Source organism: Lissotriton vulgaris, chromosome 4_1, assembly GCF_964263255.1.
Source record: "Lissotriton vulgaris chromosome 4_1, aLisVul1.2, whole genome shotgun sequence".
In the NCBI taxonomy this organism is placed as follows: Eukaryota; Metazoa; Chordata; class Amphibia; order Caudata; family Salamandridae; genus Lissotriton; species Lissotriton vulgaris.
In genome coordinates, this window is record NC_141691.1 from 1,703,517,593 (window position 1) to 1,703,541,718 (window position 24,126).

General features: G+C 47.2%; 1 protein-coding gene across 1 annotated transcript in view; it reads left to right on the plus strand.

The window, feature by feature from the left end:
• The window catches only part of LRRC69 (leucine rich repeat containing 69), a 351,609-nt gene that overhangs the window by 209,424 nt on the left and 118,059 nt on the right, over positions 1–24,126 (plus strand). Inside the window, exon 5 of the mRNA XM_086965983.1 lies at positions 20,153–20,224. Coding sequence (XP_086822109.1) covers positions 20,153–20,224 — 72 coding nt within the window. The remainder of the gene's footprint in view (positions 1–20,152; positions 20,225–24,126) is intronic.

Below are 24,126 nucleotides of genomic sequence, written 5' to 3' on the forward strand. Positions count from 1 at the left end.
GGAAAGAGAAAAAATGGCCACAAATCTTGAGGCATTTTCTAAAAGGGAGTCCCAGGAGCTCATAATAGGTTGTCCTGAAGGGTTGTCAGCATTCTTATTGATATTCGGCAGAAAGTAAATGGTTGGTAATGTTGGATGGTCCTTCTTTAAGTAGTAGAACTCATTGTCATCTAGGGGGTCCAAATATATATATAACAATTTGTTTTATACTTTTCCCCTTAATTCTTGCACTTGCACTTTATAACTAACAGGTTTGTATGGAATAGAGCATTCTAAGACCATGGTTTCTCTTATAAAATTAATTTTTAAACTATTTTTTTTTATCCTGAAATCTATTGATATGATTGTTAATATCATATTTTTCCTTGATACTAGGCACTGATTTTGCACATTGTAAATTTGTAAATTTGCACTAGCACTTTTTAAGTAGTTAATTGTATTTATAGGTAGTACAGACATCATCTTTAACATTGAGGGAGCTATGAATTACTATGGTTCCATCATCTTTGGCCACTTGGCCGTTATGTCAATGGTGCTAATAACAATATGAATTAACTCTGATTTTAACAGTTTTAACTATATTGTTTTTTTATATGGAAATATTTTATCGTAATTTATATACTTGATCTTAAAGCATATTTATATGTTTTTTTTGCTAGTATTTACGATTTACCATGTGAATTGGATCCAGGATCTCAATGTGATTACAGAAGTATTTTGTCTGTTTTTACCTGTAAGGCAATTTAGCCTGACCAGGAAGTGTAACTATAAATACTGAGCACTATGTCCGGGGTGTCATGTGATCAAGGCTACTTCCCAGCAGCCGAAACGCGTCATACTGGCGAACACCGTAACTGAATAGTGATTCATGCACTAAATTTCTGACTTGGAGCACGTTTTTGTGGTCTGTGCCTGTTTCAGGTGTCTGAGGATTCTGATGATTCAGGACTTGTTCTGTTATATATATATATATATATATATATATATCTATCAAAACAATACCCTTTTAGATAGACATAGAGTGCTGCATACATTATGCAAAAAAGGAGCAGAGAGCTTTGTGTATTTTTTTCAACCTTATGATACCTCGGGATAGGTTTGCTGCACAAAAAGGGTCCACTCCCAATCACCTCAATTCTGCTTGTGAGTGGCGCTGCGTGTGTGAGTGGCGTTGCGTGTGTGAGTGGCGTTGCGTGTGTGAGTGGCGTTGCGTGTGTGAGTGGCGTTGCATGTGTGAGTGGCGTTGCATGTGTGCGTGGCGTTGCATGTGTGCGTAGTTGAGTGGCGTTGCGTAGTTGAGTGGCGTTGCGTAGTTGAGTGGCGTTGCATGTGTGAGTGGCGTTGCATGTGTGAGTGGCGTTGCATGTGTGAGTGGCGTTGCATGTGTGAGTGGCGTTGCATGTGTGAGTGGCGTTGCATGTGTGAGTGGCGTTGCGTTGTTGCGTGGCGTTGCGTAGTTGCGCGGCGTTGCGTAGTTGCGCGGCGTTGCGTAGTTGAGCGGCGTTGCGTAGTTGAGCGGCGTTGCGTAGTTGAGCGGCGTTGCGTAGTTGAGCGGCGTTGCGTAGTTGAGCGGCGTTGCGTAGTTGAGCGGCGTTGCGTAGTTGAGCGGCGTTGCGTAGTTGAGCGGCGTTGCGTAGTTGAGCGGCGTTGCGTAGTTGAGCGGCGTTGCGTAGTTGAGTGGCGTTGCGTAGTTGAGTGGCGTTGCATGTGTGAGTGGCGTTGCATGTGTGAGTGGCGTTGCATGTGTGAGTGGCGTTGCATGTGTGAGTGGCGTTGCATGTGTGAGTGGCGTTGCGTTGTTGCGTGGCGTTGCGTAGTTGCGTGGCATTGCGGCGTTGCGTAGTTGCGCGGCGTTGCGTAGTTGAGCGGCGTTGCATAGTTGAGCGGCGTTGCGTAGTTGAGCGGCGTTGCGTAGTTGAGCGGCGTTGCGTAGTTGAGCGGCGTTGCGTAGTTGAGCGGTGTTACGTAGTTGAGCGGCGTTGCGTAGTTGAGCGGCGTTGCGTAGTTGAGCGGCGTTGCGTAGTTGAGCGGCGTTGCGTAGTTGAGTGGCGTTGCGTAGTTGAGTGGTGTTGCATGTGTGAGTGGCGTTGCGTTGTTGCGTGGCGTTGCGTAGTTGCGTGGCATTGCGGCGTTGCGTAGTTGCGCGGCGTTGCGTAGTTGAGTGGCGTGGCGTAGTTGATTGGCGTTGCGTAGTTGAGTGGCGTTGCGTAGTTGAGTGGCGTCGCGTAGTTGAGTGGCGTTGCGTTGTTGCGTGGCGTTGCGTTGTTGCGTGGCGTTGCGTAGTTGCGTGGCGTTGCGTAGTTGCGTGGCGTTGCGTAGTTGCGTGGCGTTGCGTAGTTGCGTGGCGTTGCATGTGTGAGTGGCGTTGCGTAGTTGCGTGGCGTTGCATAGTTGCGTGGCGTTGCGTAGTTGCGTGGCGTTGCGTAGTTGCGCGGCGTTGCGGCGTTGCGTAGTTGCGCAGCGTTGCGTAGTTGAGTGGCGTTGCGTAGTTGAGTGGCGTTGCGTAGTGTGGCGTTGCATGTGTGAGTGGCGTTGCATGTGTGAGTGGCGTTGCATGTGTGCGTAGTTGAGTGGCGTTGCGTAGTTGAGTGGCGTTGCGTAGTTGAGTGGCGTTGCGTAGTTGAGTGGCGTTGCGTAGTTGAGTGGCGTTGCGTAGTTGAGTGGCGTTGCGTAGTTGAGTGGCGTTGCGTTGTTGCGTGGTGTTGCGTAGTTGCATGGCGTTGCGTAGTTGCGCGGCGTTGCGTAGTTGAGCGGCGTTGCGTAGTTGAGCGGCGTGTTGTGTAGTTGCGTGGCGTTGCGTAGTTGCGTGGCGTTGCGTAGTTGCGTGGCGTTGCGTAGTTGCGTGGCGTTGCGTAGTTGCGTGGCGTTGCGTAGTTGAGTGGCGTTGCGTAGTTGAGTGGCGTTGCGTAGTTGAGTGGCGTTGCATGTGTGAGTGGCGTTGCATGTGTGAGTGGCGTTGCATGTGTGAGTGGCGTTGCATGTGTGAGTGGCGTTGCGTTGTTGCGTGGCGTTGCGTTGTTGCGTGGCGTTGCGTAGTTGCGTGGCATTGCGTCGTTGCGTAGTTGCGCGGCGTTGCGTAGTTGAGCGGCGTTGCGTAGTTGAGCGGCGTTGCGTAGTTGAGCGGCGTTGCGTAGTTGAGCGGCGTTGCGTAGTTGAGCGGCGTTGCGTAGTTGAGCGGCGTTGCGTAGTTGAGCGGCGTTGCGTAGTTGAGTGGCGTTGCATGTGTGAGTGGCGTTGCATGTGTGAGTGGCGTTGCGTTGTTGCGTGGCGTTGCGTTGTTGCGTGGCGTTGCGTAGTTGCGTGGCATTGCGGCGTTGCGTAGTTGCGCGGCGTTGCGTAGTTGAGCGGCGTTGCGTAGTTGAGCGGCGTTGCGTAGTTGAGCGGCGTTGCGTAGTTGAGCGGCGTTGCGTAGTTGAGCGGCGTTGTAGTTGAGCGGCGTTGCGTAGTTGAGCGGCGTTGCGTAGTTGAGTGGCGTTGCATGTGTGAGTGGCGTTGCATGTGTGAGTGGTGTTGCATGTGTGAGTGGCGTTGCGTTGTTGCGTGGCGTTGCGTAGTTGCGTGGCATTGCGGCGTTGCGTAGTTGCGCGGCGTGGCGTAGTTGAGTGGCGTGGCGTAGTTGAGTGGCGTGGCGTAGTTGAGTGGCGTGGCGTAGTTGAGTGGCGTGGCGTAGTTGAGTGGCGTGGCGTAGTTGAGTGGCGTGGCGTAGTTGAGTGGCGTTGCGTAGTTGAGTGGCGTTGCGTAGTTGAGTGGCGTTGCGTTGTTGCGTGGCGTTGCGTTGTTGCGTGGCGTTGCGTTGTTGCGTGGCGTTGCGTAGTTGCGTGGCGTTGCGTAGTTGCGTGGCGTTGCGTAGTTGCGTGGCGTTGCATGTGTGAGTGGCGTTGCGTAGTTGCGTGGCGTTGCGTAGTTGCGTGGCGTTGCGTAGTTGCGTGGCGTTGCGGCGTTGCGTAGTTGCGCAGCGTTGCGTAGTTGAGTGGTGTTGCGTAGTTGAGTGGCGTTGCGTAGTTGAGTGGCGTTGCGTAGTTGAGTGGCGTTGTGTAGTTGAGTGGCGTTGCGTAGTTGCGTGGCGTTGCATGTGTGAGTGGCGTTGCGTAGTTGCGTGGCATTGCGGCGTTGCGTAGTTGCGCGGTGTTGCGTAGTTGAGCGGCGTTGCGTAGTTGAGTGGCGTTGCGTAGTTGAGTGGCGTTGCGTAGTTGAGTGGCGTTGCGTAGTTGCGTGGCGTTGCGTAGTTGCGTGGCGTTGCGTAGTTGCGTGGCGTTGCGTAGTTGCGTGGCGTTGCGTGGTTGAGTGGCGTTGCGTGGTTGAGTGGTGTTGCGTGGTTGAGTGGCGTTGCGTGGTTGAGTGGCGTTGCATGTGTCAGAGGCTAAATGTAGCACAGGGAGACCTCCAGTGGTAAGACAATCAAAAACAACTTAGAAAACATTTGACAGTATGAAGAGATCAAACTCATGAACAAGCGTGATACACCTCAGCTAAAAATCATGATAAATAACAACACACATTAGAAGTGAAACTGCAAGTACAGAAGGACCAGCTTTGCTTGTTTAAAACTCCCACTTCAGGCAGATGAGTGTAATGTGTAAAGCGTCTTGTGCACATGAGCAGATCGGAGTCTGGAAGCAAATACAAAGAAGAGGAATGACTGAGGCGCATTGGTGTGAAGCACATCAAAGGGCTTCTCCTCCCCTAATTAGCCGTTCTGGGGAAACTGAAAGTACGGCCGGCCTGCGGCCGGCCATGAATAATTAGGGGAGGAGAAGCCCTTTGATGTGCTGGGCTGGCTGGCCCTGAATGCGCGTGCATGTTATCACGTGGTTCACGGGCACTGCAAGAAAACCGCGGCTGAAAGCCCTTTGGTTTGAAGAGAAAATAGCCGACTTGAATTCTCCCCATTTCCCATTCCTGCGGAATGGTAAAGGCTCGACCTAAAAAAGTGCAATGGCACCCTAACCCCACCACATATGTTTTACAAGTATCCACCGCCGAGATCCATGCCGAAGAATAGAATAATCTGCAACGATCTGCGGGCCGGAAGCGTGAGTTATAGGCCTGCCTCTTCCACTTCCTGCTGAGGCTATGGAAGCATGGAGGAAATGTCCGCACAGCATCATGTACTCTTCCGTGATCGCTTAGGATTGTTCGCTATTTCTATAATTCACACTCGTGAGTCCTGTTTATATATTATCCGTGATGAAAGGGGGAGCTTTTGTTTCATCAAAGTTAGACTGTCCATGTTTACCGGTGTTCATTCTTAAAGGTCCATGGCAGCATTCAATTTTCAGAGCGCATCCAAGTGGAGGTGGAGAGCAGATCCAGTGAGACTCTGGATTTGCTCACCTCAAATGTCTGCTTTTCTCTCAAAGTTTTTAAGCATAGAATTAGCACAGTGCCGGCCACATTGAGATAGAAACGCTCAACGTAATTTGCTATTTCTACAGCAAAGTCTTTAGGCCTAAGAGTGGTAATAGGCTTTTGTCATTTTACAGCTTGGCATGGATGGAATGCTTAAAGACTTTGCTACAACATTTCTAGCGATATGCATTGCTCATCGTCAGAAGCTCCTCAACTTGCCAGACAATCTCACACAGAACCGAGTCAGACACCCAGACCCTTAGGCATATTAGTGAGGTACAGGCTCTTACACTATGAAATCCTTTCTTTCAGGTCCACAATGACGGGCTTGTTTTTAGAATTAATCCTACATTCCTACCCAAGGTTGTCTTCCCTTTACACCCTAACTAAACAACAGATATCCTGGTTTTCTTACCCCAGCCTGACTCTGTAGCTGAGAGAGCACCACACACACTTGATGTGAAGTATGCTCTAAAGCACTACACACCCAGGACCAAGTCCTTGTATAAAACACAACAGCTTTTTATTGCCTCTGCACAACCTCATAAAGGTCACTCTATATTGAAGGCAGGTATAGCAAAGTGGATCGTCAGATGCATCCAAATCTGTTTCCTCAATGCTAAAAGAGCTCGACCTACGTGCCCTCCTCCAGACCTCACTCCACTCTCAAACAGGGAGTCACAATAACTTTCCTTGGGAACATACATATAGCTGATATTTTTTAAAGCTACTTCGTGGTCAAGTGCATACACTTTCATAAAACATTGTTTTGTGCTTATTCTTGCAAGGCAACAAGCTAGTGCGACATCCTGTCCTAAGGTCCTTAGTTCAGACCTCTATACTGCTTTACAGTCGATGCAGAGCATGTGTATCTAAAGCCACACATGCTACGAATGGATTATGACTCATAACTTGTAAATATCTTTTAGTCACAAGTAGTGCAGTAGATTCACATGCGCCCACCCACCTCTTTGGATGCCAGTTTGCACAGATATATTCAGCCTTCAAAATTCTGTATCTCATTCACATAACACGCATGGCCACCATACTATCCAACTCACTACTCCATACTTATTCTCGGACTTGATTCCCATGATTGTTCGTAACTTAAGAGTCACTAATACTTTCTGACTCGAAAAACGTCTTAGAAGAAAAACAAGCTGCAACAGTCCAGGCCTAACACTTGATGGCAGGAGTATGCGACAGACTGAAACCAACCTTAGATGGCAGAAGTATGCAGAACATGTGAATATACATCACTGCATTTGATGAACAGGTGCTTACAGAGTAAGTAACAATACACACACACACATATATATGTGTCTATATATGTATATACACACAGACAGACACACACACACTCACATTCAGTTGTCATTCTTTGTATATTTAGTTTCAGGAATTGCTAGCTTCATATCAGAATACAGGAGATAGTTACACAGAGATAAATACATTCACAAATCCACTTAGCACAGAATTCTGAACAATCTAGTTAAACCATATCTTTTGTCTTGTAGACCTCTACTTCATTTAGAAAACACCATTGACTGACAGAGACATTACCCATGGTTCACAATTATGCACTCAGAGTGCATAATTGATCAACTGGCTAGTTAAACCAGAGTCTCCCCCACCCCACTGTTGTTCGAGGAACACCTTCAGCTCATGATAACTCCTCCTCAACCTGAGCTTCACTATCAATGTCCAAGGTTCTCACTTCTTTCCTATACAGAGGTTAACCTTTGTAGGCGTGGTGCAGTGTATTGATGAGTGAGTCAGTGGCTCTATGGGGTAGTAAGTATGTGTGTGAGAAGCTGTATGGTTGAGTGAGTGTCTGTATGGCTGTGTCAGCGATTGAGTGCTTATGTCAGTATGGGTGAGTAACTGAATATGTGAAAGGCACTATAGGTGAGTGACTGGGTATATGAGTGACTCCATGCGTGAGTGAGTGAATGTGAGAGCAGCTATATGGATGAGTGCATGCTTCTGTCAATGACTGTATAGATGAGTGACTATGTGTTACTATTTGTATGAGTAAGTAAGTGGGTGTGTGTCTAACTGTTTGGGTGAGTAAATGACTGTGTGATTGACTGTATGGGTGAGTGTCTAGGTGTCTGAGTAGTTCTATGAATGACTCACTCAGTATGTGATTATTTGTATGGGTGTATGAGTGAATATGTCAATGGCTGTATTAGAGAGTGAATGGCTGTATGAGTAGGTGTATGGGTGAACGAGTGGACGTGTGTGTAGATCTATGAATCAGACAATGTCTGTGTAAGTACTTGTATGGCTTTCTGAATGGGTTTATGAATGGTTGTGTGGGAGTGGCAGTGGGTTTATAAAAGATTCAATATGGGTGTCAGTGGGTTTGTCAGAGATGCTGTGGATGATGGCATCACTGATGTCAACAGTGATGTCATTTGAGATGTCATCAGTGATCTCACTGACCATGTCATGAGGTGATGTAATATGTGAGGGCATAAGCAGTGCATTGCAGGGGCGCAAGTTATAGTTAACTTATGTAACTATAATGAGTGAATTTCTCTGGTTTTGTATGAGTAAAATCTGACCCTAACTATAGCGTCCTTGTAACCTTTGTTTTTAAATAATAAATATGTATAAACATGCCATGCACAGTATTGTCATTAATGATGTAATTTCAGATGTTGCAGTTATGTTATCCATGATGCCATAGAACATCTCATGAGTGATGTACTAGAGGAGGTAAATTGCAGTGTATGGTGTGGGTTTGAGTTATAGTTATTTTAAGGCACAAGTGATAGTTACTTGAGATAACTGCAACGCCCCTTTAACCTCTGATTCTTTTCAGTGAACTCATAAAGTTTTTTAAAATTTTAAAGTCACCTATTTTACAATTCCGAACGATAACATCGCTTTTTACCTTAGATTTTTTTCACTGAATTGTTATGGGTTGTTTTTTTCAGAATGTAAGATGTCTATCGACATGTGCGGCTTGGAGTTATGGCCACGCTCTATACCCAAACACTCCGCGGATGCCCTACCCCTTGCCACCCATGCCTTTCTGCAGTGCACAGTAAGGGGTTGGGTGCAAGGCTTCACCACAAGCCAGGTCCTGTGCCCTACCACCTGCTGTCCCGCACAGCTATGCCATTTAGCAATATATATATATACATTACATTTTAAATAAGGCAGACCTACTGGCTTTGTCAAAGGCTCAATATACCAAAATATAAATGTTGCTGGGCCTATTGACTTTATCAAGGGCTCAACAAATCAGCATATATAAAGCAGATCTATTGACTTTGTCAGAAATTCACCAATAACTGTAATCAAATGTATATTTCAAAAATTCACCCATTGCAATGTTTAATAATAGTGTTTGTCTCAAAATATTTCTAATGAATCATTGTAAAGAAAAGGAAAACATTAAACATATCTTTGAGTTTAAAAAAAATCATTTTTAGGCCCTGTACTTTACCTGAAATGCATACCGCTCGGAGTGCTTTAAAAAAACTATGGTAAACTCTTCCGGATCATGGATTCAAGGACCCAGGAAAGTTGATGTGTGTGTTTTTTTTAATGTTGCTGGAGAGCTGCTGTGCTCCCTGTAGACCTCCTCAGCATTAAACAAATGGTTGGGGGTGCCTCTGCCCTTTCAAGGCACTGCCAGCAAGAAAAATATATTTAAAACAAAACTGATGCAGGGCATTATGTGATGTTCCTTGCAGTAGCAGTAAATAGTAATTGAGCAGCTCCTCATTATAATTTTTTTGTTGATGGCCAAGGGAGTTGAGGGGGGAGGAAGACCCCTGCTGACTCCCCAGCCCACAGACATTGGGGAGCCAGTGGGAACCCGCCATTGCAAGTTTTTCATCAGTGCCCACCCGGGGCACCCTCACTTTTTTATTTTTTTACATTTGGGGACAGTGAGGGAGTGCCCCAAGATCCCCACAGCCTCTGCCATCTCCCCATTCAGGACCCATTGTGTGCTGGTGGTATTTGGAGTGTATTTTGCATTGAGTGCAGTGTAATTGTGTGTTGTGTAATTATATTATGTGGCACGGAGTGGTATTTGGAGTGTATGTTGCATTGAGTGCAGTGTAATCATGTGGCATGTAATTATGTGGCACTGAATGGTATTTGGAGTGTAAGTTGCATTGAATGCAGAGTAATTCTGTGGCATGTAATTATGCTGCATTGAGTGGTGTTTGTAATGTATGTTGCATTGAGTGCAGTGTAATTATGTGGCGTGTAATTATGTTGCACTGAGTGGTATTTGGAGTGTATGTTGCATTGAGTGCAGTGTAATTATGTGGCATGTAATTATGTGGCACTGAGTGGCATTTGGAGTGTATGTTGCGTTGTGCGCAGTGTAATTATGTAGCATATAATTATGTGGCACTGAGTGGTATTGTGTGGAGTGTATGTTGCATTGAGTGCAGTGTAATTATGTGGCATGTAATTATGTGGCACTGAGTGGTATTTGGAGTGTATGTTGCATTGTGAGCAGTGTAATTATGTAGCATATACTTATGTGGCACTGAGTGGTATTGTGTGGAGTGTATGTTGTATTCAATAGAGTGTAATTATGTGGCATGTAAATATGTGGCACTGAGTGGGATTTGGAGTGTATGTTGCATTGAGTGCAGTGTAATTATGTGGCATGTAATTATGTTGCACTGAGTGGTATTTGTGTATGTTGCATTGAGTGCAGTGTCATTATGTGGCATGTAATTATGTGGCACTGAGTGGTATTTGGAGAGTATTTTGCATTAAGTGCAGTGTAATTATGTAGCGTGTAATTATGTGGCACTGAGTGGTATTTGGAGTGTATGTTGCGTTGTGCGCAGTGTAATTATGTAGCATATAATTATGTGGCACTGAGTGGTATTGTGTGGGGTGTATGTTGTATTCAGTAGAGTGTAATTGTGTGGCGTGAAATTATGTGGCACTGAGTGTTATTGTTTGGAGTGTATGTTGCATTGAGTGCAGTGTAAAAATGTAGCATATAATTATGTGGCACTGAGTGGTATTGTGTGGAGTGTGTGTTGCATTAAGTAGAGTGTCATTATGTGGCGTGTAATTATGTGGCACTGAGTGGAATTTGGAGTGTATGTGGCAATGAGTGCAGTGTAATTATGTGGCATGTAACTATGTGGCACTGAGTGGTATTTGGAGTGTATGGTGCATTAAGTGCAGTGTAATTGTGTGGTGTGTAATTATGTGATATTGAGTGGTATTTGGAGTGTATGTTGCATTAAGTGCAGTGTAATTATGTGGCATGTAACTATGTGGCACTGAGTGGTATTTGGAGTGTATGTTGCATTGAGTGCAGTGTAATTATGTGGGGTGTAACTATGTGGCACGGAGTGGTATTTGGAGTGTATGTTGCGTTGTGCGCACTGTAATTATGTAGCATATAATTATGTGGCACTGAGTGGTATTATGTGGAGTGTATGTTGCATTGAGTGTAGTGTAATTATGTGGCATGTAATTATGTGGCACTGAGTGGTATTTGGAGTGTATGTTGCATTGTGAGCAGTGTACTTATGTAGCATATACTTATGTGGCACTGAGTGGTATTGTGTGGAGTGTATGTTGTATTCAATAGACTGTAATTATGTGGCATGTAAATATGTGGCACTGAGTGGGATTTGGAGTGTATGTTGCATTGAGTGCAGTGTAATTACGTGGCGTATAATTATGTGGCACTGAGTGGTATTTGAAGTGTATGTTGCATTGAGTGCAGTGTAATTATGTGGAGTGTAATTATGTGGCACTGAGTGGTATTTGGAGTGTATTTTGCATTGAGTGCAGTGTAATTATGTGGCGTGTAAATATGTGGCACTGAGTTGTATTTGGAGTGTATGTTGCATTGAGTGCAGCGTAATTATGTGGGGTGTAATTATGTGGCACTGAGTGGTATTTAGAGTGGATGTTGCATTGAGTGCATTGTAAATGTGTGGCACTGAGTGGTACTTGGAGTGTTTGTTGCATTGAGTGCAGTGTAATTATGTGGTGTGTAATTATGTGGCACTGAGTGGTATTTGGAGTGTATGTTGTATTCAGTAGAGTGTAATTGTATGTCGTGTAATTATGTGGCACTGAGTGGTATTGTTTGGAGTGTATGTTGCCTTCAGTAGAGTGTAAATATGTGGAGTGTATTTATGTGGCACTGAGTGGTATTTGGAGTGTATATTGCATTGAGTGCAGTGTAATTATGTGGTGTGTAATTATGTGGCACTGAATGATATTTGGAGTGTATGTTGCAATGAGTGCAGTGTAATTATGTGGCATGTAACCTTGTGGCACTGAGTGGTATTTGGAGTGTATGTTGCATTGAGTTCTGTGTAATTATGTGGCATGTAAATATGTGGCACTGCGTGGTATTTGGAGTGTATGTTGCATTGAGTTCTGTGTAATTATGTGGCATGTAAATATGTGGCACTGCGTGGTATTTGGAGTGTATGTTGCATTGAGTGCAGTGTATTCATGTAGCATGTAATTATGTGGCACTGAGTGGTATTTGGAGTTTAGCATTGAGTGCAGTGTAATTATGTGGCGTGTAATTATGTGGCACTGAGGTGGTATTTGGAATGTATGTTGCATTGAGTGCAGTGCAATTATGTGGCATGTAACTATGTGGCACTGAGTGGTTTTTGGAGTGTATGTTGCATTGAGTGCAGTGTAAGCAATAGTTTACTTTGCCTCATCTGTTTGACATTCACGACTCCCGAAGAAGGCAAGCTTCATCTTGTCACCGGGTTCTGGCTACATCCTGACTCAAGGGTTTTAAGTACCTTGAACTCATAAAGGCAACAGCAACAAAAATAGCCCATTCAGTCTTCACTCAAAAGTAAAATATCACAAACTGTCTTTAAGAGATGACGAAATAAAAATGTAAACGCTTCCTTTCCCCGCTGTAAAGGCTGTAACCAGTTTGTCCAGCGACATGTTCACACTCAGTCTATGACAACAATGAGCCAATGCCCAAATCCATATTACACATGCGTTGAAAGTCTCTGTCAAACTAAAGTCACTCAAAGGTTAATGTTGGCACCACTTCGGTCAAAGAAGAGATATAACAAGCTGGCGCTGCAGCAGGCGTGCGCCTCGCAGCAAGGGAAGGGCAGAGAAGAGGGGGCCTGCGCGATTCACTCGCGGAAGGGAGCGGCGATAATTGCTGCCGTATGCCAGCCGCTCGCTCCCGTGAGGAAATCTCCAAACGTGCGCGCGTTGCAATAGAAAGCAATGCAACACGTGCACGTTTTTGGGGAGAAAAGCTCATCGACAACATGAGGTCCTCTCCTATTCAGCGCATGCGCGCTGCGTAGGCGAGACCTAAAAAGGGCAGGAGCCTGCGCATATTTTTTGATTGGCTCCTCAGTGCCAGTTAACAAAATAAATACATTTTATGTCCCAGTGGTGTTCTTCTGGGGCACCCACCATGCCTAGAGAGGCATGGTTTCCGTATCCGGCTCCGATATGTTTTTTTGTAGCTTTTTTGTAGGATGGGGCCTGAGTCCTTAATACCTGCTGCCACATCTATAGGACCTTCCCTTTTTCTCAGCCCTCGCTAGACAAATCACCCCAACAGTTTTCAAGAAGAACCTCCGCTAAATTAACTTTTTGGGAGAAAATTATGTGAAGATTAGTCGAACAGTGCCAAAGTTATGAGCAAAACAAAAAATGTTTTCCTATGAAAATGTGGTCCTAACTATAAGTACCCAGTGACGACCGCCACAGAGTATTATATCTAAATATATGTATATGTGTGTGTGTGTGTGTGTGTGTGTGTGCGCGTGTGTGCGTGTGTGTGTGTGTGTGTATAATATGAAAGAGAACAGTTCCATGGCAGAGGAAATTTGAGGCTGGAGAAGGCTGGGTCGTATGTGGGAAAGGTAGAAAGCAGTCTGTTAGCCTCAAGAGCTCCAATACAAAACGGGAGCAAAATGGGGTGCCGCTCGCAGTCGTGCTTGCTGTTTGAAAGTGTGGGGAGCCTCTTACACTGCTGCTGGCTTACCGGATTGGGACTATTGCACCTTGACCCTGTGTGCTCCTTTGTGTTTTGGCCGCGATCGAATGCTGGACTGTGCCTGAGCCCGTGTGCTCTTTCCTTCGCTGCATCTGCCCCAGGGGAATTGATCTTGGCACCCTGCAGGAGTCAGCCGGCGCACTCCAGGCCGGACCTTTGCATCAGCTGAGGGAGTGACTCTGGTAGCGGGAGCGGGACTGCGAGGCAACGAAAGGTGCTAGCGCCAGGTAATCGCGCGCACCTGGGCCTCTTCCCGCCCCCTCCTCCCTGCAAGCACTTAACGACTCGCGGTCCCCGCTCCGCGGGTGCCGCTCGCAGTCGTGCTTGCTGTTTGAAAGTGTGGGGAGCCTCTTACACTGCTGCTGGCTTACCGGATTGGTACTATTGCACCTTGACCCTGTGTGCTCCTTTGTGTTTTGGCCGCGATCGAATGCTGGACTGTGCCTGAGCCCGTGTGCTCTGTCCTTCGCTGCATCTGCCCCAGGGGAATTGATCTTGGCACCCTGCAGGAGTCAGCCGGCGCACTCCAGGCCGGACCTTTGCATCAGCTGAGGGAGTGACTCTGGTAGCGGGAGCGGGACTGCGAGGCAACGAAAGGTGCTAGCGCCAGGTAATCGCGCGCACCTGGGCCTCTTCCCGCCCCCTCCTCCTCCCACTTAGCCCAACTTTCGCACGCGCACGCGGGACGCGCGCGGGCGAAGACCGGGCAAAGAGCGGGCCGTTGTGTGGCCGTTAGGTGGCTGGTGAGGCTGGGCTGGGCCCCGTCCCTGAGTCTCCCAGACACAAACTCTGAACTGGAATACTCAATGTATGCTCCCTCACTGTGCTGTTTCACGTGGCTGAGCTGATTGTCAGTGATTGTTAAGTCCTTTTAACTTGTCGACGGGGTAACTATTACGACGGGTGCTTCTGGTTTCTTCCAATAGTTGTTTATTTTCTGTTACAATGGATATGGTCTCACCTGGGAAAGTGGGGGCTAATCCTAACAAGGGCACATTGGACAATTACTTTAAGAAATCCATCTCTGAGATTGAAAGAGAAGAAGCTCTGGAAGAGAAAAGGATGGAGCGTCGTCGCTCCATCGAGGGTCATAAGGCTAGATCCACCCTGGGTACATCCCTGCCCATTCGATCACCTAGTATAGAACTGATCACTGAGGACCCCTTTTCATCTCAGGGTGTCCCTGAACTCTTAAGAGATATTTCTTCTGCACCACCTTCTCTTGTGGATCACTTCAGTCCATCTCCTCCTGCCCCCCCACCACTTGGTAATTCTGATGTAGCCCCGAATCCCCCGCCAGCTTTCATCCAAATTGGAAAAACAATCCCCAAAAATCAGCAGAGGAAGGTTGTGGCTCAGATAAATCATGGTCCTCCGCCCAAAAAGAGAATGAGGAAGGGGGGCTCCATACATAAAGGCAAAATTAGTCATACTGAATTTGGTAAGGGCAAGGGGGGGGGACAGCTACAGCTTCTGCTTCTGCTTCTAAATCAACTGAAGGCACAAGACTCGATACTCCATCAGTGACCATACAAGACACTCCACCTCCCTCAGTAGTCACGTCCCCTCCAAATTCAAACTCTGAGGAGATCCTCCCGCTTGCCCCCACCTTGGAGTTTCTTGGGCAAATGCTCAGGACGCTCACTTCCCCAATCATGGACAGATTACGGGCCATTGAAGAGCGGTTAGGGAATCTGGAGCAGACCATTCACAATAAACTTGACATCCAGATGGCTGTTCCCTTACCCACTACAGTGACAGCTTTAGCCAGCTCATCAAATAGTTTAAAACCCTCTGTACCCAAGAAGCCCCTCCCAACTTCCTCTAACCTAGCTAAGGCGGCTCATATAACCTCTACCATTGCCACAACAGCCTCTCTCCCCGTGGCCAATCTCCCTACCAAAAAAGTGGCCAACAATCCCTTGAGAACTTCAACTTCCAAAAATGATTCTAGATCTGACATGCACCTGACTGGTGCCATCCCCAAGGGAGGAAATAACATGATACCTAGACCAATCCAGACGGTTGAAGAGAGGGAACCCCCTAGTATAGTCCAAAAACGCAGGATCCCCCAGGTTGAACTGCCTCCGGAATCACTACCTTATGTAGTGGTGCTCACGGGTGTTCCCACCCTTGACCCTGACAAGCGAGAAGGCCCACAACAACTTAAAAATAAGACCATGTATTGGCTGTCTAAGAACAGACCACTCCCTGGGAATGTAAATGGGGACATAGTGCATGTGCGCCGACTCCCCTGGTTGGGGGGGCGGGTGAAAGACATAGATGGCGACCTGATTGTGATCAACTTCAGGGACCCGGAAGCTGTTAGACACATTCTGAGCTGGATGCCAGGGAATCTTGGCAAATCCATCATGCCGTGTGATCTCACCTATTTTTATCCTAGAGCTCTAGTGGCCCCCCTGTCATGTCCATGGCCCTCTATGCCCTCGACAGGCCTTAATGGCCCCAACCAAAACAACCACTATCTTCCCTTGCATCCTGACCCCTTGATCCAAAAGAATGCTCACAGGTGGGGATCTGTCCCTCAGAGGGGCTATGGTTCCAACTATAGGAGTTTGGACCACTCCTCCCAATTGGGGGGGATGGACCACTTGCTTCCTTTCACACCTTTGGAAGTTAGCAACAGATATGAAGCATTCTCTGGTTTAGACTTTTGTGATTGACTCGAGGGGTGCTCCCCTGGTCACTCTACTGCTGAGGGGGCCTCAAGAGAACATCACGGTAATTCTGCTGCTCAAGCTTTTAACCTTCCCCGGCAACTGCTTGGAGATGACTATGGCATAACCCTAACCCATCTAGCGGGAAGCAAACACAGTTTATCTCCCCCCACACGGCTCTCCAGCTTCCATGTATGCAGTGGTGGAGTTACTTCCGAGGGCCAAGGCCCTACACTCCATACTAAGTCCAGAGCCCTGAGGGTACTTTCATGGAATGTTGCAGGGATTCTCAACAAAATGCAAACTGAAGAATGGGATTCTCTGATAAATAATAACGAGATCTGCCTCTTTCAAGAGACATGGGCGAGGGAACCGGTCCACAAGACTGGTTATGCTGTATTTGAAATCCCTGCTACTTGGAATGGAAGGGGAAGGCCCTCAGGCGGCCTGGCGGTGTGGATAGCATCTCACACTGGGTGTGTAGCGGAAAGTATAGCCACGCTTTCCCATGATATCCAGTGTGTTTTGCTAACCTGGACAGGCGCCCCGAAGTTGGCAATAATAAATGTTTATTCCCGCCCGTAGGACCAACGGCAGAGTCTACTACATTAGAAGACCTTGCATCTTTTTTGAGTCAGCTGCCGACAGATTATAAGGTGATCTTAGGCGGCGATCTCAACTGTCATTTTGAACCCTTAGAGGGCTTGAGGGAAGGGGCCCTCATGGCAGAAGACGATTACTGGGGTATACCACCGTGCCAATCCCCCCATCCCAGAGCCTGGTCGCCACTTGCGGTTCAAATCATGTCGCTAACTCTCAACTATGCGCTGAGAGCTTGCAATGGTCGCACACCCTCAGACACCCCCTCAAAATGCACATTTAATAGACCAAACCAGGAGTCAAGACTGGACTACATTTTTGTTGATACCAGTCTGTGGCCTAAGGTTGAGGACTTTCTTATAATCCCCCGCACTGACAGTGATCATAATGCCCTCTCACTTACCTTGCACTATCTTCCTGAGTCCACCGGTCTCTCCTCTCCGGGGAAAGGAGATGAACGGGGAAACCTTGTATTAGCTTCTAACAGGCGTAGGGTGAGATGGCAGAAATTCTCCAAGTCGGAAGAAAATATTGGGAAAATTTACAGCCTTGTTCTCCCAAGATTTGAGGCATTGGAAGAAGTAATTAGTCGCTCCAGTGCTCAGGACCTATCCAAAACCTTACCCTCCATACACGAGGACTTAGTGGGAACTCTGGGAGAGGTCCTCTACCCAGAGGTACCCAAATCCAAGCATAAAACCAGAACTTCCACTTGGTACAACTCGGACTGCAGAAAGGCTAAATCTGATCTTATTGCTGCAGTCAAAGAGGGTGCCCCCCGTAATAGGGTGTCTGCCTTGCGACAACTTTACAAGGACATTATGGTCCGTGCGAGGTCAGACTGGGACTGGGATAGATGGCATGATCTCTCAGCAGCATTAATAGCCAAGGACACTAGAAGATTTTGGTCCATAGTCTCCACTGGCTCAGGGGAACCCAAAGCCGCGGTCGAACCCAATATAGCTGCACATATATGGGAAGACCATTTTGGGAAACTTTACGCAGATGATTTAGAAAACACTGATGCCACTATTGCAACACTCCTCTCCCTCCCTGGAGACACTCTGGAGTTCACGCTAGGGGAAGTGGCCAGTGCAATAGATGGTTTAGCAATGGGCAAGGCCCCTGGCCTTGATAAACTACCTGGCGACCTCTTTAGGTCCCATCCAGATATTTGGGCACCTTATCTTCTCATCCTCTTCAACTCAATAGCATGTGGAATGGCGATCCCCTGCACTTGGCTGGGGGCAGAGATAGTGCCTATTTTCAAGAAGGGCTGTCCTCTGCTCCCATCCAACTACAGGCCGATCAGCCTGATAGATGTCCCCCAGAAGATTTATTCGCGACTTATATTGGACCAACTCATGGATTGGATGGAGGAAAATGAAATTCTAAGCCCTCTCCAGGCTGGCTTCAGGAAAAATACGTCCACCATGGACCAAATCTTCCGCCTCGTTCTCCTTTATTGGAAAACAGTGACCATCGAGGGCGGGAGATTATACATGGTGTTCGTAGACCTGAAGTCAGCCTTTGACCTTGTACCACGGAAAAAACTTTGGGAGGTCCTGAGGGAGATGGGAGTCCCCATTAATCTACTCCAGGCAATCATAAGACTCCATCAGGGCAACTTCGCCCAGGTACGTTGTGGGCGGGGTGGTGTTTTGACTCAAAGGTTCCCTGTTTCCCGGGGGGTCAGGCAGGGGTGCGTACTCGCCCCAACCCTTTTTTGCCTTTATATGAACAGTGTCATCTCGCACCTAGCCAATGTTGGAGACAACGACGCCCCGGTCTTGGCAGGCAGGAGGGTACCGGCAATTATGTTTGCGGACGATACCCTCCTGCTTTCCAAATCGCCCATGGGTATTCAGAGAACTTTGGATGGCTTTGATCTCTTCTGCAGGCAGTTTGGCCTCGAGATCAACGCCGGGAAGACCAAGTACATGATCTTTAACCCCTCCTCCACAACTAGACCTAACCCGTCCCTAAACTCCACGGTCCTAGAGAGGGTAAAAACATTCCAATACCGGGGCGTAACCCTTCAAGAGAACCTTTCATGGTGTCCACAGATTGCAAGCTCGCGAATAAGGCTATCTCAACTGTCTGGGGCTATCCTGAAGATCACTAACACCTCAACTTATAAACCTATAGCCCCCGCAGTTGAGATGTACAAAACCCAAGCAAAACCTGCTGCATTATATGGCAGCGAACTTTGGGGACACCAAGCTGCAAATGAGTTGGTACGTGTTGAGAATAATTTTATGAGGCGCCTCCTGGCCCTCCCAGCTGCAACTCCCTTGCTTCCCCTACGTCTTGACTTGGGCTTATCATCCATCAGGGAGGATGCTGAACTCAACCCCATAAGATTCTGGCATAGACTTTGGTCAACTAAGGAGCTTAACCACTACAGGAGTGATCTTGTGCATGTTATGAATCTAAATGTCAATGACAAGATCCCTTGGCTGACCTTTGTCAAAAAAGAATTGTTCCGGCTAGGCTTAAATGAATTGTGGTTGGCCCCCGAAACTGGTTGTATCAAGGTCCCTCGGAAAAGTCTAGTGAAAGGCTGCAAGCAACAAAATCTTGTGACCCAATTGACTGCACCCAGCATTGGCATTTTAACCCACTGTTTTACCCAATCCAAAAATACCTATAAATTCGAATCTTTTTTGGATTTTATCTATCCGGTCACGGCAAGGAAGCTTTTTTTACAGTGGCGGTTCGGAACCCTCCCCCTTAAATCCTTCACGAGTAAATGGACCAATGGAGGGGACAAACTATGCCCTGGCTGCAATTCCTGTGATGAGGAGGAAATCCATGTCCTGTTTTTCTGCTCCATCTATAGGTCTGCAAGGAAGTATTGGTTGGTGCCTTTATGCAGAAACATGGCAATAAGAAACTGTTCAACTTCTTACAGAATATTGAAATCTGATTCCTCCCCTCACATTGTTTTTGCAGTCTCTAAATATCTGTTCGCCATGTGGCGTATTAGGTCCAAGTTGATTAAGGCTTTACCAACATAGGATGATAGTTCCGGCCACTGTCTTAAACCAAATTTTAGCCCCCTACGGGAAAGTTTTTACATCATGTTATTTTAAACCCAATGAATATAATTGTGATGTATCTTTCTCACTCATTTTTATCTCATTTAACTTTTACTTCCAAAACTTGTATCCATTTGTATAACATGTATCAAATGTTGATTTAAATGTTGTATGTCTTTTTATGCATCTTTTATGGTCTTAATGGCCGAAATAAAGATTTTTGGATTGGATTGGAAAACGGGAGCAGGGAGGGTAGGAAGGGCATCCCGAAGGGCACAAGAAATTCCTGGATTACCACACTGGTTTCGTTTTCAACTTTTTAGTACAAGATACATTGGTCCAATATAATCTATAGTACCCTTCATTGTAAAATTGGACTTCACAATTATGACAATGTTAAGAGCAATTGACTGTGTTTCTTTATTCTCTGCAGTTTGACCATCCTTTTCTGTATTACTCCCTTCTAGGGACTTGGCAAGCTGAAACACCTAAAGATTTTAGATGTGGCTGGAAACCAAATTCGTTCTTTCCCATCAGCAGTAAGTATTTCTGATTGCATGTACTGTGCACTTCGTTTTGGCTTATTCCTTCCGTGCCTTCTTGGCCCCCGAAAATAGAAATTGCTTTGCAGATGTTTTACCCTGATTGCTTTGGGAAAGATGGGAAGAGGAGAACGGTATGTTATCTAAGAACAAGCATTGGCAATGCCAATCGGTCTCGCCATTAGGATCCTATGTATTTAGCTACGCAGCACAATAACGTGGGTGCTGAATCACTTTCGCAGTAGAAGTCAGGGTAAGTGCGTATGAATTAGAAAGGCGCTTTTTGAGGCAGTAGAAGCCCTCTGCAGCTAAAATGCAGAGTGTCGCGCTCCCCCTTCCGCTAATGTGCTGCATAGCTAAATACAATAAGATCCCAATGGCGAGACCGATTGGCATTGCATTGCCAATGCTTGTTCTATATAGCGCAAACTCGACCCAAAGGTACTGCAGCGCTTTACATGAGCACCAGTTAGTTACATGGACACACATGTGCATTAAGGCACTGGGAAGTTACGAAATGTATCCAGATTTATAGAGTGTTGTTGAGCCAGGCCGAGAGTCGAATCTCAGCTCCTCAATACCAAAGTAGGCAGCTTTGGCTGTTGACGCCTTAACCTATCCCCCTGAAAAGGACGCCCACTGGGGAGAGACAAAGTATTAAGGTGGAAATCGTTTCAGTGCTGCATACACCTAGGCTGCTCCTGGGCCTTTGAGGACACAAACAATTAGGGAGAACAGGCACGCCTCGTGCACTACGGATCTTGGTTGTTTTACTTAAATGCGCAAGTCGACTTCGTCTGTTAACATCGACACTTCTGCTACCGAGTCCAAATTTTAAATATCGTCTTTAAATCCTTTCCTGGTGTCACACGGTTTTCTACTAACGAAGTTTACAGACATTCACAGCTCCAAGCACCCCCCACCAGTAACATATGAAGTTAAGTGCGGGCAGGAAACGTGTTTTGCAACATTAGACAGCGCCAGCAGGGCTAGCTTTTAAAGACATTGCACACCGCACCCGGTCACCGTTAAACACGCCGGGATGAAGTGCTCCACAGAGCTGCCTCTAATGCCAGAGCCCCCCAAGGAGACACCTGGTGATGAAGCGGTGACAGCACCGAGCAGAAGGGGCGGCTGGTGACATTTGAAAGTGGTGAGCGTAAAATGATTGGTATACTGGACCGTTGCGAGCGAGCGCAGCAAGCGAGCCCAAACCACCATAATTTTGAAAAAAGAAAAGAAATATCGTGCATTTTCAAGCAAATTTGAGAAAGCAGGAAATTTAATAAAGCTAGTTTTGCCGGTAGAAACCACTGTGTCACTGTCAAGACCTTCCCATAAAAGATCCCACTATCAATAGTGAGGGTGTATACATTAACTGGGCAGAAGTTGTTTGCATTCAGGGTACCATGCAGGATAATGCATCACCTGTCATGGTCTGCATGCACACACACACAGTGTTTGGAAAGGGACACCGAGAGCCGACCATATAAGGGTCCCTACAGCAAAGCCAGAATACGAGGCGGCATATATTTGACCCTTCCTTCTCCAGGGGAGTGCAGTGATACAGTCACCCACAGGCGGGTCTCCGGGTGGAAGACAATTGATATCCCACAGCACTTAAGGTACAGTTGAATCTTATGGCATTATGCAGATGGTTCATCCCCCCAACATTCTGCTTGATCTTGTAAACCTCCCATACACGGCATGACTTAGCGAGCCATTGCACATGGCCCTCCCACTGGAGCTTAACAGCACGAGCAGTAGTGCCCATGAGATATGAGCGTCAAGAAAAGTCTTCCCCAAACGAAAACATCTAAAACAGTGATCAACGACACCACAGCCATTCCACGCCACCTCCTACCCACAGGCGGAATATACAATACTCCCCCCCAGCACAACTAATGGCCAGGAAGATGCAGATCAGTGCTTCACAACTGCTCTCCCACTCTGCCTTTAATCCACTATGGTAAGTAGTAGGTAGTAAGTGTTATACAGGCCAAGCAGCCATGGCACCTCTGATCCACAAGCCCTGAACAAGCACTCAGGAGGCCGGAAGATGACAGGGCCCCAAAAGTGATTGTTGCACCAGGCGCCACCAGTGCTAAAGCCGGCCCTGTTTACGAATACGTTTACGTAATGAAAAGGCATATGCAGTATTTCTACAGAGTATGTATGGATATACTATTTTACAGAGAATCGGAGTTTTAGAAGCCAAAAACTCTTTAACATCTTTGATTATCTCTAAGCATCTCTTGTTGTTAGACTGCAGGGTGTTACGTTGTTCTTCCTGATCAAGTTTAATGTTTGAGCCAGGCTCCGTTTCGACTCTAGTCAGACTACCCTTTGCGCCTGTGTGTAGGTGAAGTGAGGCATTCAAAATGCAGCAGGTTGTGGTAGAAAGGAAATTAAGAGCCGAAGTGCCCTGAAGGTGCGGACACTGATGCATGTGCCAAGGTCGCTGTTGCATCGTGCTTGTTCGCAATCGCAACCACGATAACTAACTTAAGTCCTCCGTTCGGCTGATAATAATACTGATACATGTTTTTCTGGGGCTATGTAAAAATCTTACACTTTGTACAGTTTTGGTTATGCCCAATAAAGTTTATCAGCATGTAGAGATCACACACAGATCAGGCCGTGTGTGTGACACAGTCTGTGTGAATCACTGGAGTCGGGGAGCCTCTCTAGTCCTGCCCTGGGACACGTTACTTCCCCACACGACAGCCGTCTCGCCACCAGAAACACACACAGGCAGTAGGCAGAGCGGGGGAACATGTGCAGACAGTGCGGTGACTCACAATGGTGCTCCGCAGGCCGGAGCACAAAGGCGTGAAATGAGCTTGGGACTGGAAGGGGGGATGCCTGGAAAATGGCTGGGGCCGGGGGGAGAGGTTGGCACGGGGCAAGCGTGTGTGACGCAGGTGGCCGGAAATATACCACACAGACTGAGCAGCGCCTACTACTGTAAAACTAACTATAAAACTACCACGTTCTTACTTTTAAATTTTTTCACAATCGCAGCGCAGGATCTCTATTTCTCTCTCAGTCTCTAGTAGTCCTCCTGGTCTAATACTGTGACTACACCACACACGTGAGTGACACGACGAGTAACTCCAAGGAAGAAGTCAGTCCACCATCAGGAGTAGATGACCAGCAGGCACGCACCAGCAGACTATCAGGGAGCAGCCAGACAGACAGCGTGCGTTCTTCCCGAAATGGCCAATCACTGCATGGCTTCACATGAAGTCACACAGTGATTGGCCATAAAAAGTGCAGCTGCGGCTGTGTCCCTCCACCCACGCGCGGCACCCAATAATGGATTGCATCGTGGTGGACCAACCAATCCTGGCGCTGCATGCAGCCCCAGGATTGGCTAGGGGGGCACAGATACGGTCCGCCCTTTTCAACCCCGGGGCTGCGGCCCTGGGGTGCTATATGAAACAGCACCCCTTAGGTCCCTCTAAGGGGAAGAAGTGTAAGCGCATGTGCAGGCTGATCAAATGCCAAAAATACACATACGCACTACTGCTGCAGCTGAGTGAGGACTCTCACTCAAGCTGCATTAGCCCAGCCCAGCCCCACTCCCTGGCGCACTACTCCGATTGTGTCGGGCGACGGGCGTGTGGAACAGCAAGCAATGTCTCGTAATAATACTGACTGCTGCAGTGCTTGACGCGGTGCGTCCACGAGGCTTAGTGGGGCTATGACCCTACGCTTCAATGGACGAGAAGCATGGTGCACAGCAGTCTGCTCCAGCCGCCCTAACGGAAAACAGTCACCGATGGGTGTGGAGGGAGAAGGCAGCACACCGTACCTCTTGTCCTACGGCAAGGGCTGGCCTCCCTTAATTTATATGCACTTAACCTGACTTGTAGTGCGAAAGTGATAGGTAATCC